The 16,825-nt window shown below is 42.4% G+C and overlaps 1 protein-coding gene across 4 annotated transcripts in view; it reads left to right on the top strand.

The window, feature by feature from the left end:
• Nucleotides 1–3,335: 3,335 nt before the first annotated feature.
• Nucleotides 3,336–16,825, top strand: part of LOC121341391 (sine oculis binding protein homolog) — a 113,625-nt gene continuing 100,135 nt past the window's right edge. For all 4 annotated transcript variants that reach the window (XM_041414855.1, XM_041414852.1, XM_041414853.1 and 1 more), the window contains exons 1-3: nt 3,336–3,493; nt 12,677–12,815; nt 14,647–14,832. In XM_041414855.1, coding sequence (XP_041270789.1) covers nt 3,398–3,493; nt 12,677–12,815; nt 14,647–14,832 — 421 coding nt within the window. In that variant the 5' untranslated portion in view covers nt 3,336–3,397. The remainder of the gene's footprint in view (nt 3,494–12,676; nt 12,816–14,646; nt 14,833–16,825) is intronic.

The following is a 16,825-nucleotide window of genomic DNA, read 5'->3' as shown; positions in this document are numbered from 1 at the left end:
CTACTGCACTGTAGTTAGAGCACACACTCTAACAGATTGATTTTAAATCACCTTCAACATTTCACAAGGAATTTGGTCTCATTAAACTCAGGAGTAAAATCTTCACTGATACCCACACGACCAGGGTTCCATCTCTGGCTGCAAACTTCTTACTGATACCACATACCCCCGTATCTCTGTCTTCTAAAATAAATCTGAGCAATTCTATTGATCCAATATGTCACTTTTATTCACCTGTTTAAGATGTTTGCAGAATCCATATTGAGAACTACAGAAACAGGATTCTTTACCAAAAATACAGGTTTTTATAAAAAAAAAAAAGTGGTGCTGCCACAGTTCAGTAAATGTGTTTAATGTTAAGGTGCCTGTAATGTAAATAGCAGATTTATTTTCTCATAACTTTTTGGAAATATTCATATCAATGCCATTGTATGGCTGACAAACATGTAGCTTCCATAGATTCTGATATTCTGCCTCCCCTTATGAATTCACGAGTTACCACTAAAACCTGAAAGAGTTCCTTTTTGTTAGTCATTCCCTCACACTTAGTAACAAGTGGAATAATTAGATGGTTTCCAAAACTTATTTTGGTACCTCCGATGTGTGCCGGATAACGTCTGAGCACTCTAAATGCATGAACTTCTGTGTTGACAGTTGATGGTCCTCCATATGCTGCCACTAGAAGAACACCTTCCCAAGAATATGCAGTGCAATAATATGCAGTATATAAAGGTAATAACAGCTCTAGAAAAGTAGGAATTGTGACAGTTGCAGCAATAACCTGCTGTCAGATGGAGATATTATGATTAGGATACAGAGAGGTAGAACTTTTTGTATCTGTCCCAGTCCTACACTAAATACTGAGAAAAACAGGGTATGTTTTAAGATTGTGGCTTTCATCTGGTGGTTGACAAGGTACTGGGGGACTGGAGGTTCTTTTTAAAGAGCTTACCAGAAGTAGCTGAGAAAACCAGCCTACTGTCAGGAGAAATAAGTTCACATCTCCATTCAAAAGTATTCAGAAAAATACTGTGAAAAAACCCCAGCTGAATGGCGTTACTTTTGGTGATCAAGAAGTGAGAATCAGCATTCAGAACTGGTAGCAAAAGGGGTGGGAAGTGCTTCAATTTGCAGCCAAGCCTTCAGATGCTAGTCAGGAAAACTGGAATGACAGACTTGATCCTGAAGAAAATTCATTCTGGTCTACTCACTGTAACCTGCTGTAGTCACATTACCTAGGCTTGCACATACCTTCTGCAAAGTATCTTCCAACATTAAAGGAAGCTCTGCTTATGCTGGGAGTTTGAGATTAATCTTTTTGTCAGATTGTCAACTCAAACCTGTTAAATTTATGCAGTGCTTAATGAAACAGTGTTAGGGCTTTATTACAATACACATAGTAAGTGTTGAGAAGTAGTCCTCTCATGTTTCACTGAACAAGAACCATTTGAGGCAATACTCTGTTTAGCAAGAAATTTCAAGGTTTTCCTTAAAACTCTTCCATCCTCTCTACAGAGAAACTAGCCGTATGTCTAATACAAGAACTAGTTTTTTCTTTTTCATTAGAATGACAATGTATCAGCAAGGCGGTGGCTGTTCAAAGCAGAATAGTCACCTGAGGTTGGCTGGTTTTTTCCAGCCAAAGGTTTCAAAGACCATGTGAGTTTGTGTTTAAAAGCAACCTTCCCTTGTGCTGTCTGTCTTATTGTGTGAAAGAATACACTGAGATTCTAGGAATATCTCCTGTACTTAATAATGAGAGCTCAACTGTACCCATTTGTTTGTAACAGAATACGGTAAGCAAAACGGAGGTGAGGCTGGTGGTGGTGGTGAGGCACAGGAGGAGGGAAACCTCCCTCCTAAGCACCGTCCTTTGAAGGTTACCTGTAGTGAAAAGTTAGTTTCCACAAGTTTGAGAAATCACTGTATTTTAAAACACTACAAGCAAGAAAAAACAAAACAAAACAAAAAAAAACCACAACAAAAAAAAAAAAAAAAAAAAAAAAAACAACTTGTTTTCTTCTCATGCTTGCTGCTTGGTGGGTTTGAGCCCAGACCTTGTGTTCCTGGGCTGTGCGGAACGGACCGAGCCCACAGCACAAGTCCTGCTGTGGCTGAACTCCTGCAACTCTGCTGTCAGCAGAGCCTTCTGGAGGGTCTTTGCGAGGTCCTGCTGCTCTGCGAAAAACAAACGATCAGGGCTGGGCTTTTTCCAACATCTGCCTGATCCTTTCAGGCAGCGAGGGGAGTGGCAGCACCTTCGCCTCGCAGCGGCCGTGACCTTACCACTGCGGATGTGCTCTAGGATTTTACAGGTTCAGTCTGGTTGCTATGTCATCTTTTGATGCTCGATGCTCTAACAGCTGAGACTGTGCAAAATCCCCGTTTCTTCTTATTCTCAAAGTCACGGGGGAATATGTGCCCCGTGTCTCTAGAAATCGCTCTGACAGGCAGACAGGCAAGGCTCATTTTAGTAATGAAACGAACAAAGTTGTGCTCAACTTTTATGCTAGAAAGTGCTAGTGATTCAAAGCTTCGGAAACAGAGAATGTAAATTAAACATTGTTGCACACACACCGAACTTGTCTTTGACAGGCTAAACTGAGATTTTTATGGGGAGCCTACTCATGCCCACACGGAACGCAGTTCATTTTTCGACTGTGGGTTTGGGTGTTTTTATAAAAAACCGTATCATTTTAAGGTGCACCGCAGTCGTAATGAGAAACCCCGTACGATTACAATTTTGACTATCGGAACAATGGACACCCCCGTGCTGTAACGTGTTGTATCGGGTAATCAGGGACCGCCAGGGAAAGCGGGAAAGCAGAGCCTAGGAATAATCAATGTATCGCCCACAGTGTGTGCTGTAATTCGGCACCTCCTCGCTGAAGCGCGTCCCACCAAACCATTCATCCGCACCTCCCCGCCGCAGATAAAGGGAAAACCAGGAGTGATCAGGGGAAGAGCCTGGGCTGAAAGCGGCGGGGACGGGACGGGACGGGACGGGACGGCAGCGGTCGGGACGGGACCGGACGGGTCGGCTGCGTAGGGGGCACAGACCGGGCGGACCCCTCAGGTGGGCGTGGGGGGCACCGGACCCCCATCCCCATCTCCATCCCCATCCCCATCCCCATCCCGGGCTGGGGGCGGGTGAGCACCGCCCCCTCCTCTCCGCCGCGCTCCGCTCCGCCCGGTGCTCGGCGCCTCCCCCTCCCCGGCTCCCATGGCGGGCAGCGGCGGCCGATTCGGTGCCGGCAAGCCCCGCCCGCCGGCGGTCCGGGGCCGGCCTCCCCCTTCCCTCCGCCGCCCCCTCCGCGGCAGCCCGCCCTCCCGGCCCCCCCAGAGCACCAGCAGCCATTTCATCTCCACCACCACCACCACCAAGTAGGCGCAAAAAATGGCAGAAATGGAGAAAGAAGGGAGACCTCCCGAAAATAAAAGGAGCAGGAAGCCGGCTCACCCGGTGAAGCGGGAGATCAACGAGGAGATGAAGGTAGGTGCCTGTGATGGGGACGGGAGCGGGGTCCCCCCCCCGCACCCCCCGCCTCCGAGCATGGAGATGAAATAAGAAAGGATCTCTTGTCATTTTTTTTTTTTTTGTAGGATGCACTGAATGTGTCTCAACTCCGCCTCCTGGGCTGCAAACAGAGACGAATTCACAGGCTGCAAATCCTGTTCATTGACCAGCTTTATTTATTTTTTAAAAATAACTCTCTCGTTGGGCTTTTAAGCTCCTCGGGTGCCAATGATGAGCCTTTTTTTTTTTTTTTTTCCTTACCTCTTTCTTTCTATAGGCACCCCCTCAGGTAGCTGCGAAGCCCTTAAAGTTAGGAAAGAAAGGGATCTCTTTTACACACTGTATTTCTGTCCCTTTTTCAGCAGCCAGCTGCAACTGTGTAATTAAATTGTCAAAGTGAAGCGTTGCGGTCTGAGCCGCGCATCAGTCTGGCCCTGGAGCGCGGAGACCCCTTTTCCCCTGTTGCCCCTTTCGCCTCCTCCTCTGCTGCGCCGCTTCGCTCCGCGGCTGGCGGCAGCGCAGAGGTGTCGCTGGAAGGTGGCTGCTCCGAGGGCTGGTTTTGGTGCCAGTGTATTTACCGCGCGGAGGGCTGTCCTGCTTGATAGGAACCGGTGCCGCTCCAGCTGTGCTCTGGCGGCCGCTCCAGATGTTGGGATGGCTGCGGTGGCACAAAACCGCTATTTTGGAACTTCTTTTATCGTTAGGTCGCTGTTCCAGGCTGGACCGGTCCTATTTTTTGCGCCTGTTTTCCACGTCTGTTCCCTGTCTGTTTGTTTGGTGTCTATAATTCCCCAAAGTTGGTAACAATGTATTGCTAGACTTCAGCTGAACTTGTTGTTAAATGCGCGGATAAAGTGACTAAAACAGCATAGTCTGGCTACGAGATAAAGCTGCTGAGATTTAATTTGAATATGTCATTTATTAAAAGGCTGATTATAAGTGGAAGACTGCCTGGAAAATGTCACTCGTTCACATAGTATGTATACTATATAGGCGAGTGTATAAATATGCATGATGTCTAGTGAAAATATCTTTGCTTTCCAGAACATTGATCTCCCCCTATAAAATTAAACGGGAATGCGCCGTCCCCTCCCCTCTCCCTTCTTTTGCACAGCACTAATTTCGGTGAGGTGCCCTTTCCTGCCCGAGGCAGGCGTTCTTGTTCTTGCTGCCTGTGTAATGAGCGTGTACACGGTTCTGCGTGCACTCCAAGTGTAGATGTGGACAGGAGCGGTATTAGGGGCACAAACAAAATAATGTCTCGGTGCATCTCTTTGGAAACAAACTGTAGTAGCTTCAAGTCCACAGGAGCGGGATCTTTCTTTGTGAGATATGTGACACATCCTATTTTCGGAGAGGGCTCTGTGCAGCCACCGGAGAGTCATTGCTCATTGTAATCCCACATAGTTTTGGAGACTGCAGAGGTCTGTAGTACAGGGCATTGGCCCCTCAGAGCATCGCCTAATGCGATCTATATGGATTGCAGCTTTTAAGTTTCATAGGTTCTAGAATTACAAATTAGCTAATTTTAATCAAAACATGTGAAATGTTATCCTGGCTGGATATAAAGGCTGACTGTGCTGGATCCTCTGGGTTTGTTTTGTTTACTTTGGCTGCAGGCACACTCAGCGGTTTGGGAGATAGTTGTTCTTCTACAGTATAACAGATGTTTGTCTGAAAGGGTGAGGAAGAAACAAAAACAACATTGTGTGAAGGAGAAAAATTACACAATTTTAAACTAATGCTTTGGTATTAAGCACTGGCATTAACCTTCATGTACAAGAGTTTCTCTTTATTAATCATGGCTAACTGCTTAAGGTTAGGAACCTCAGGATTTCAGCTGACTTAAAAACTAAAGGTGTGTAGAAAAGACATTTTGGACCCACATAATTTCTGGTTGAGAGTGAGACAGCTGATGGCAGAACCTTCCATAGCCCACCTTTCAGCATAAACTATGCTATATGTGCTATGCATTTTTAGTAGGGCAGTTGGCTGCTATCATCTAAGAAGGGAAAAAGAGGGGGGAGGAAAAAGAAGTAGTTTGAATTTTTGACTGGTTGAGAAAGTTAAAATCCTGTGCTGATCATTTACCCTTTTTCTTTACTGATGAGCTGTCTAGTTGTTCTTAATAAACCCGAAGAATACAATAATGTAACAATTTGGTTACAGTGTGCAAAATGTTTGCAGTGAAATGACAGAGGGAGCACAATGTGCCCTTGTGTAGGTTTGTATCTGTAATGTTCAAACAGGCTGGCTGTTTCCCTTCATCTGAACTGCTTTCATCTGGACCAGTGTAAAATAAGCTCTGGTAAGTAATCACAGCAGAGCAGAAAGAAAGGAATGTATACAGCAATAGACAGCCTAAGCTGTAAAAACTGTAACCTGAGTATCAGCAGCAGATCAGATATCAAGGCTTTAAGGTAGGGGAAATGAAAGAGATGAAGGGGAGGAAAAGACGAGAGAGGGAATGGAAAAGTCAGCTTGGAAAGTAAAGGAGAAGTAGGAGGGCCCCCTCAGGGAAATTTGGCTCAGGGGTTAGGGAATTTTATCATGGTGTACAGTGACCTACTCAGGTTTCAGCCCACGTTGGATCGGATTGCCTCCCTTTGCTAGCAGAAAGAAAAAGGACTGGTGTGTATGTGATTTCTTTTTTTCCCCCTTTGGATAATAAAAAGGCCATTGGTACAAGTGTCTATTTTAAGTACAGTAAATTCAAGGCACTATGAATGAGCAATAATATTACCTCATCAGAGACTTCCTTTGAGATTTGCTGTTTGATACAGTCAGATATTTACTCGAGAAGAATCACAACACCTAACTGCTTGCTTTAGTGTTTTCCAACAGTAGGGTCACAGCTTGCTTTTAACATGACTGGATGGATATTCAGGTTGCTCACTCTTTCCTTATGCCAGATATTGAGTTACGTTTTTGTTATCGCTAACCTAATGTACACAATGGTTATAACAAATTTTAATTTGATACAATGTTGTGTGCAAAAAGTACATGACTCTGCACAGTTTTCTGATATTACGTTTCAATGAAAAATATATTCATGAGGAACTGTTTTGTTACACTGTGACCTTTACAGCCACTCTTCTATATTTTCTAGTTGTTTTTTCTTTTGTCCTCCTTCCTCCTTCAGATGAGACTTTCCAGTTTTTCTTCCAGAGGTAGCATTCACCTCGTGCCCTGGAGGAAAAGCAGATAGTTATTCTGAAATTCAGTTTGGTGCCATTTTCACTTACTGGTGAATAACAGAACACCTCATAGATCCATACCTATTGTCATCAGGGAACCCACTACTGTTTTAAGACCAAAATATCTGTAAAAGTTTAATTGATGAAGGCACTTGTCTAGGCACAGTAGTGGATCCCCCATCCATCTCTCCTCAGCTTATTTCCATTTGCCATCCTGCTGCCAGGAAGCAGTGCTGCTGAGGAGGAATAGCTAGGTACTCTGCAGTGCTGTGAGGTGAGGTTACATCCAGTGCTGAATTGCACTGGAAGTTCTGCACAGATGAGGCAGTGTATCCATGTGTCTCTAGCAGTTGAAAGGTAAGCAATTAATTTGTGTTGTAATTTCACAGCGCTGCTGCATGTGCCCAAGGAGTTTGCTGTCCATAAATATTCTCAATAACTAATTTGTATCTAAAATTGGGCTTTGTTCCTGGTGCCTAGAGCTTAGGGCAGCCCATCTGTTACCATTTAATAGTAAGCTCATCAGAATATCTTTCAGTTTAGTGCTTAAATAGTCCCTATTTGGCATTTGAAAGTATTACTGTCAGGAGGAGGAAAGCGGCGAAGCAGGCGTAGCAGCCCTGCGCCTGGAGCGAGCCAGTTTGCTCAGAGCGCTCGGAAGATTCCAAGGAAACTCCTCCCTTCTCTCCTGAAAAGCAAAAAATATCTTTGGGAAAGTGGAAAAGCAGACAGACTTTATCAGTGGCGTTATTTCAGGAGACCAAGGTTTTTCTGTGGAGTATGTATGGAAGTTTTGTGGGATGGCTGCAGAGGGGTTGCCTGTCTGCACAGGGAGCCTCACCTGGCAGGGCACTGCAGTAAGAGTGCTTCCCCAAACAAAGTGGGTTATACAGAGCCAAACATACATGGGAGGACAAAGGAAAGTCAAGCAGAAGGGAATTGTGCTCTCTGGTAATGTAAAGGTCTAATCACAGAATTCAGTGTGGTGACAACATAAACAAGCAAAGAATGTGAGGGCTGGGAAAAAGATCCAAGTTTGTATAGTGCCCCTAGAAACATTTTTATTTCCTCGATGCAGTGAAAGTGAAAAGTGAATTTGTGGGGCTCTGTACTGAGTGGGTTATGCAGGCAAGGAAATGGAGTGGAGCCACTATGCTTCCTCCCAGATCTGAAATAAACATTCAGCAGTAAAACCTAGAAGAAAATGAGTCTGACAGACTCATGCTCCCCTGTGTTTCCTGCCTCCATGTTTGCCAGGCCTCATTCAGTGAAGCCAGGCCTTGTCCCCTGTGAATAAGGTTCGTAGAGAAGGAAAGTCAAGAGATCTAAGATGGGAAGACACGCGTGGCATAGTTTGAGAATGTATTAATTAGCAGAGATTTGGGGAAATGATGCATTGTAATGTAAAAAATCAAATGGTAGGTGTACTGTTACGATGAAATGAAACCTAAAGTGGGAATAAATGTGATTATATTTTTACTGCCTAGCATATAAGTCAGACTCAGAAAGGAGGGAAACCGCAGTCTAGTGAGTCAACACACTCTTCTTCATCTTTCAGGGGAATAGGGAGCAAATTCAAGTAGAAATACCAATGAGCATAACAGTTAGTTATCCTGGCTCTTCCAGGAGGGAAGATATTTCTGTGTAGTACAAGAACAGAGAAATCATACAGTTAAAACATGCAAATTACACATTGCCCCACAGTGGTGATAAGTGCTTTGGGACTTAGCAGTGGACAAAAGCTGGATTTCCATCTATTGGGAAGGAAAGGCTTTGGCTGTGGTCAGTGACTGGGGCCACCGGAGCATTTTTGGGCCGGTTTCTTTGGCAGGCATGAGCTGGTTGTGCCGCAGCCGTGGTGAGTGCTCGGGCAGTCAGCAGCTGTAATGGTGCTCTGTCAGCTAGGGAAGAGCAGTGGGTTTGGCTCCTGTGGGATGTTAACCCACTGCCTGGGTGCACGGCAGCTGCAGAGGGGACTGGTGTTTCCACTGTGGTCTCAAAAGCTTGTGTGCTTGGTGCATGGCATGGCAGAATGAGCACAGAAGGATGTGGGACAGGATTTCTGTGGTTTTCTTCTCAGCTCTGATGCTGACCCACACTGTGGGTGGCACCAGGGCTCGGTCTCTGCTTTCACACAGGGGACTGAGCATTGCCTCCACACCTGGCTGAAGTTAGGCTCCGTGCTGTACATTTGCAGTGAAATCTGTGGGTCCCTGCAGGGCTCCTTTTGGGCTGAGTGGATGCAAGGGTCCCAGCTTAGCGGTGTGATTGCTGACCTGAGATTTTACTGATTATGAGTAAGGTTGTCTCTCTACACTGGTTTTTCACATCATCCCAACCCTTTGGCACAGCTGTGGGATTGGGGTGCCAGCCTCATCCTGCAGACACTCCACATCCTTTTGTGGAATGAGTCTGAATGCAGGCATGGACTGCCTTAATGCCTCTGCTGTCCTGTTCCTGCCAAAGCTTTGAATTACAGCTCCTTGCACATCTTCCATCTGGTCATCCACACCTGCCTTCATATCTCCCCCCTGGTCTTTGGCAGGTCTATGATCTTGCGATTCCTCTGGCTTCTGTCTAGCCTGCTTGATCACTGCTGCTTCTGCTTTCCTAATCCAATATTGAGTCCCACATTCCTGCTTTTCTCAAGCCTTAGTGTTACAATCATCGCCCTTCCTTTCACTAAGCCTTTGCCACTTGTATATCTTTCAGTGATGTTCTGCTCTGCATGTACAGGTTTTGTATTAATATGCTTTCTTCCTTTCCTTAACTTCACCAAGAACTGGTCTTTGTCTCTTTTATTTTTTTTTTCATCTTTCCCCCCTTCCCTGCATTCACACAGAGAAAAACTATCTAATAATTTGTGTATTGACTATTGCCACCACACTGGTCTTTACAAATCCCATCTTGTTACCATGTCTTGAATCCATGTGTTTTGTGTCTATCATTGAAATGGAAGAAGGGGAAATACATGAAAACAATGAATTAATAGTGGTCAGCTTCAGGGCAGTGACTTCAGCATGATCTCAACTGTCAGGGTGTTAGACATCTCTGCAAATGGGTGTTGTAGTCTGGAGTCTGAGGGAAGGTGATGTTGTTCTTTGGATACCCATCTATGCAATAGAGGCAGTGTGGAAAAAAACACTTCTCAGGTTTGACACTCAGCTTGCTGAGGATGGGCTCATGCTTTCCATTTGCTGTGGAGAGAGTGTGGTGTAATGGAGCTCTGGCTGTTAGTCACAGAGAATGGTATTTAGGGTGACTTGTATCATTGTAGTAGGTAAGATAAATTATGGAGGAGAATGGCTTAATTGTTTTCTTATTTTATTTTTTTTTTAAGTCCAAGACACTCTTTTTGGGAAATCAGTGTTAAAAAGGTGCTTACTTTTGTTATTGCTGGCATGCAACCTCATTGTACTCTCATTGAAGTTAGTAGAAAAGACCCCATTGATTTACTATTTTATAAAAGAGTCAGATCTCTATGATGAGTGATTTTGAAATCCAGTGTATTTTTTGTCAGTATGAGTGTTCATTTTGGTGCATCACTTACCGTGGATAGTATAAATGAGATGTGAAAGGTACTTAAATTTCGTGCCATTACAAACCCAACCATCATTTTGACTACATTGCGAAGGGACAGATACATGTATGAATTTTCAGGAAAAAACAAACACATGTACAACCTTGCTTATGTATTCCTTGACAAGTAATTAGAAATTATTCATTGTCTGAGTTGATCAGCAGTGCAAATAAAACACAAAGCATCCACAGGAGGCAAATTTAGAGCTACTCAATTAATTTGGTTGCATGGGGTTTAAATTGGTAAGACTTTGTCTATTGGTCTCTACCTTGCTAGATTAGTCTCTAGGGCTGTGTCTCCATAGTTGGAATTTAGCAAAGCAAGAGAAGCTGGCAGACCTTGCCTTTGGGCCTCCACGGACCCTTTCAGGTCATTTTGGGTGAGCTGCAGTGGTGAGATTTGACTTCCCAGGTCCAGGTCATTTTGTTATTGGGTTCCCATGGGCTACAAACAGGGTTAGTGCACTGGGGCCTCTTCAATGCTAAGAGAAAAGTTTTCTAAAAAGCTCAAAAAAAACCCCAAACCAAAAAACCAAAGAAAAACAGCTATTTAGATTTTTTTTTCATTTTGCTAGTATTTGAAACACAACACTGCATCATTCAAATGATTTGGGTAGTTGTTAGCCACATTTGCACTGCATTGTACTCGTGAAGACTGTAGTAGTGGCATAATTCACATATCATACTTATAATGATGAGTCTAGAAGCAGAGGTAGGATAATGGAATATTTTCCAGCATTCTTGGGCTGCACAGGACAGCCTCAGAATTGTAACTTCCATCAGATGGTAAGGTGAAAATGCATAGGGGAAAAAACAAAAGGAAGTGGAAGCTTTAGGAGTCTTCTCTGGGTTTTGTTTTGGGTTTTCTTTTCCTGAAATGTGTTTGTAGCGTAATTGCACAGATGATACTCTTGGAAGAGTACAAATTGCTTGTGTTTATTGCTTATAGCTGCTTTAGAGCGCTCCTTGAGTGACAGGAACACCTATGTAATCTGGTGTGATGAATGAGCCAGGAGCAGTGCAGCGCTCCGAGGTTCTGGGACACAGCGCCTGCTGTAGCTTTGAATTCAAAAGCAATTATCATCTGATTAATTTTATTTATTTGTTTAAATGACTGGAGAATTGCTGTGTTCTATCATTAGACTTTCTCCCACTCAAAAATTAAGCTAGAGCAGTTACTAGACAAAATCTGGCAACCTGCAAATTTGACATTCACCATTTGTTTTGAATTGGTGTTGTATTCTCCTTATTCCTCTGCCAGAGTCCTGGGATGCAGTGCTTATCAGAAGCATTAATTTAGATGTCAAGATCTTGGAGGAATATGAAGTTTGGAATTTGTTCTAGAAGAGTGTTAACAAAAAAAAAAATTGCAAAAACCAAATTGAAAGGCTCCATGTGTGGCTTTTTTGTTTCAACTCGTAGTTGTCATACTACTTTAAATTGATCTTTGCCATTGCAATAATTCATTAGCTGGTTTCCTTTGGCAGTTTCCTTAATCCATAAGCTGTGGAGCTCTGTGGCACTATTTGGTTTCAGAAAGCTTTGTTGCCTGGCTGCAGATTTCTTAACTTACTCCACTAAATCTCCTGGCCCAGTAATGAGCATTTTCTACAGAAATATTTTTGCCTCATGACCTAGAGGACATATTTTTAATAGAAATTGAGGGTTATGACAGTCATATTCCATTCTTTACATTTCCATACAAACATAAAATTTAACCACTGAACCGCTTGGAAATTGGTTTGAAAATAAATACGGCAAAATTGAGAAAGGTTTTCTTAAATAAATATAAGAAACATTTGTACGAAAAGTGATGGTAGAATGCCTTCACAGTGAAGAATCTTTAAGTGCTTTGACTATGCAAGGGCTTATAACTGAGAAAAAACGTCTGCTGTGATTTTATTTGATTTGGTTCATGGGCACCTCAAGGAACTGTAATTGTGTCAGTGACCTGCTCCAGCTGAAAAGACTATAATGCAGTAAGATTGATTAACTGCTGGCTGGAAAAAAATTCTTGGTTTTCTGTTATTCTCTTGCTGCAGTCTTAAATATTTTATGGCAACACAGACAAGTTTGTGTGAGGAATGTATGTTAAAATATTTCTGACATTGAATGTCAGAGCAAAAGTCATAAATAACTCTCCTTTTCATTTTCTTTAAATTACAGACATATGAGTCTCTGTCATAATTACATGTGCCAGTCGAAGATTTAAATGCGTTTCACTTTATGCACTTGAGTTATGAAATGAACATTAGTCTTTGAGGAGGTGGGCCAAGCCTGACACTTCCTCATGTAGCACAGATATGGTTCGATTTATGCAGTCCTCCCTTCCTTCCAAATGGTTATTGATTACATAAATAAGTAGGTAATTTTTCTCTTTCAGAACTTTGCTGAAAACACTATGAATGAGCTCCTTGGCTGGTATGGTTATGATAAGGTAGAACTGAAAGATGGAGAAGATATTGAATTCAGGAACTACTCAGCAGATGGGGAAAGCCGCCAGCACATTTCTGTTCTCAAAGGTAACGAGACTTCATGTTTCTGTGTTCACGTAGGGATTAATAACTCAACCTGTCTGATAGGTGTCGATTGCAAAGCATGTTCTGCTGCTTGTGTCTTGGTTGCTTTACATAAAAATACCTGAGGCACAGGGAAGCTGATAGGCTCTGAGGAAAGCCACTTAACAAATTTGCTGTTGGTGTATTGATATATTGTTATATATTGATACATATCTTCACAAATAATGCCTTTCATTTGTCAGTTGAAAGCCGCATGCCTGTGGTATCAATAAACTACTCAAAAGTGGAGAAAGGAAGGAGTCCTTTCTTAGTAGGGTGGTCTTAAGGAACCCTTTTGCTTCCATACTAAGGCTGGTTGGCCTACATCTTGTTAAAATATTGAAATATTTTGAACTGGAATATTCACACATGTAGGATATATTCAGAAGTGTGAACATTCAGAAAAAGCTCCTCATCCATGTTTGTTCTATACTGTCTTCTGCACTGTGGTAGAAATTTCACATTGGATGAAATTTGTTTGAGACATTGCTGATTTTTGTGATTCAAAATGTAAAAGGGTGAGAGCCTTTTTGTTTGGTCATTCAGTTCTTGCCTTCTGACTCCTCAGTCTCAGAGAATGGATAGGGGCTTGTCAGCAGGGTAAGGAGAAGAGCAGAAAATTGCTGCAACTTTACTCACCCAACAGGAGTTCCTCCAAGGTGAGGTAAAGAGAGTAGATTCCAGCACCTTTTATCCACTTGGAGTGCTACTTTTCACTGTGCTCATGGGCAGCAGTGTTTGGGTTTTCTTTCTGATAGCCAGCAGCAGCACTGTATTCAGTGGGTGTTGCAATGAGTGCTGACACCAGAGAGACCAGTGCTGAGGGACAGATGGCTAGAAAAAAGGGGAAGAAATTAGAGGTAAGGTGAAACAACCTAATTGTGTTAAAATTGAATGTTTGCAGCTTGTTAGTTCTATAACAACACTGGGGATCAATACTTATTTTTCATTGAAAATGTAATGTCATTAAGCTACCTTTGAAGAAACTTGTGCCTGTATAGTAATGCAATTAATTTATTTCTGTTTTAATAACTACATCTTTTACTGAATGATTGCTGGCTGCAGTCTATGCTTGATCAAATTTGTGAAATACTTTTTTAACATGATACAAATAATGTTTTTCGTACCATAGATGTTGATTGCCTATGACAGGTAGAAATTTTTGATGTATGCAATTTTTGGGAGGGGAAAAAGCATATTTCTTGTTCTGAGAGATGGGAGAAGAGGGAGTCCCATGGCTGGGAGATATTAGAGAAATTCTTAGAAATAAAAATGCAGAGGTGATTTGGGATTAAAGAATTAGAATAATAACTGTCATCATTTTATGCATGCTTTGCTGTGATTTCAATATTTTGTTCCTTTCTTTAAATTCCTTTTATTATTACTACTCATATTATTTATAGAGAATAAGAACTCTTTTATTCTTCAGTTCATGCTCCTTGTACCGGTGAAATCACAGCACACTGAGTGTGATCACCATGCAAACAGTAGAAATGAAGTACAAGAATAGGATGCCATTGACTAAATCAGGCATACTAAGGCTATGCATGACAAAATAATCCCACCTTTTACCTTCTGCAAAAAGAAAGTGTGAGTTTGATTTTGAAAAAAGAATGGAGCACTTCTGAAGATTACTGCAAAGTATCAATTTCTTTAAAAGGGAAAATACCTGGGATTTTTGTGCACTATTCTTGTATTAGGGTAAGTAATTTAATGAAGAGATTGGTGAAAGTATGTAGGGCCATTTAAGAAATTTATGTGTCATACTGTACAATGTGTTCTTTGTGTTTTACAGAAAATTCTTTGCCAAAACCAAAATTACCTGAGGACAGTGTTATTTCACCGTACAATATAAACCCAAGCTACCCAGGGCTTGCCACAGGAAATGGACTATCAGACTCACCAGCAGGGTCGAAGGATCATGGGAATGTACCTATTATTGTCCCATTAATTCCACCACCTTTCATAAAGCCACCAGCAGGTAAATCCCAATGAACATGTAAAAATGGTTACTGTTATTGACAGTGTCCTGAGGTTACTGGGTCACGGTGTCTTAGCAAGAGAGCGGATTTCAAAATGATTAAAATCCAGTCACAGGGTACTTTAAAAATGAGTGGAAGAGTGGCTTTAATCACTTTAGTATTCTTGAAAAACTCCTGCAAATGCAATGAAAACAAACTTGCATTGCTTGTGACACTCATGCTGGATTATGCTCTCAGCACTTCAACAGCATTTGCTTTTAGGAAAAAAAAAAGATTTTGTTCTGGTGAATAAAGCCTTTAACTAAATTAATGGAAGGTTATTAAATTAAAAATAGGCTGCATGAATGAAACAGTGAAAGAGACAAAGCCATCAAATCAGTATCACGTCTTTATATCAGGTTAACAAGCTCATACTGGGAAATCTGTCTCTTGATTCCCATTGAAATCCCTGACCGCTGTCTCTCAAGGGTTTAATATGATTTTGACTCTACCCAGGAGACTGCACTGAGACGTTTTACATTTTCATTAGATTTTTATCAGGAGTGGTTTTCTAACATGCCATTCCTCAGAGTTTGCATGAAAAATGATTTATTCCCCTCTGCATGCTGCTTACTGTAATCTGTGGAAGGAGCTCTTACGGCTACACCAGGGTGATTAATTGTTGTGTTATTGTTTACTGCTCCACACAGTGTGAAAACTGGGGAATTCAGATAGGAGCAGGCTGAGTCCTGCTTCCGTGGACACCCTGGGTGTTGTTGTGGTTGTTCTTGAGTGACCAAGGCACTGAGGAATACAGGGTGACATGCAACTCCTACCCAAGAACATCAGCTCTCCACACACAGGGCCAAAGAGATGCCAGGAGGTGCCAGGGTGCTTCTGCAGAGGCAGAACTGCTTGTTGGATCAGGTCCCATGTCACCTCTGCCCTTTGTAGCATTGTCTAAAGGTAGCTGTAAAGTACTGATTGATCCCAGAAAGTGTTTGCCTGTTGTTGGTCATGTAATAGACTACAGTTGCCCCTCCTAAATTATTGTTATGCCATTGAGTTTTATCTCTAAAGAAGTATATAATATACTACGAATAATTTTCAAATGTTACTCAATACGTGCTCCTTGCCAAAGACTTTCAATCTATTTTATATGATATTTGCTAATTACCAAAGCCATTTGGGCCCATTCCTGCAGCCTTTACACAGCTAAAGATCTCAGGCCATATGGGCTGGATCCTCAGCTGTTGTTGATTTGGCCCTAAAGCTTTAATCAAGGGCTTGTGCCATCCCAAGCTATTTTCCCCTCCAATCTGAGTCACGAATGAATCCAGAATGCTGAATTTGTGGTATGTGAACACAAGGCTATAGCATGCATTGTGCAAATTGCCACAGTTGCTGGATTTTTATGGCAGCAAATAAGCAGGAGGAGATTGAACTATGAAGTAGAAAAACAAATTACTGCAACAGTAGTTAAATGGACACAAGGGAATCTTGGCCAAGTCAACTGCCTTCTGTTCTTTGCCTGTCCACCTACAACATATGATCCTGTGTTCAAATGTACCTCTAAGAGTAATGTGTAGAGAGAGCTTTTCATAAGCCTTTCCCACCTTTAGGTTTCTAATTAATGCAGCAACAATGAATAATGTTGTTGTACCTGCACAGGAGATATGAATGCATAATCTCTGCCTTGTCTGACTTTATCCCATGATTGGTAATGAGCACTAGATTACCATGACTTCTGAGCAGATGAATGTATTTATCTCACATTTGTTTTAGAGACCAAAGCTTGGGAGGATTGGAGGGGGAGGAGAATCACCACCTTTGTGGGATTTGCAATAAGCATGGGTAGTAATGGTTTTGTTTTATCTTAGGGTGTAGGTGCCCTAGCCATGATCACCCTGAAGAGCCTGGCAAGAAACAACTGGTAGGAAAGGGAGTACAAAGGCTCCAGGAGAGCCAGCGTGCAAGGCAGTGGTCTTGGCACTGCACTTTGACACCGTTTTG

Source organism: Onychostruthus taczanowskii, unplaced genomic scaffold, assembly GCF_017590055.1.
Source record: "Onychostruthus taczanowskii isolate IOZ18803 unplaced genomic scaffold, ASM1759005v1 scaffold48, whole genome shotgun sequence".
NCBI classification, from domain to species: Eukaryota; Metazoa; Chordata; class Aves; order Passeriformes; family Passeridae; genus Onychostruthus; species Onychostruthus taczanowskii.
Note: the sequence above shows the minus strand (reverse complement) of the source record. Positions and strands in the feature narration are given on the sequence as shown.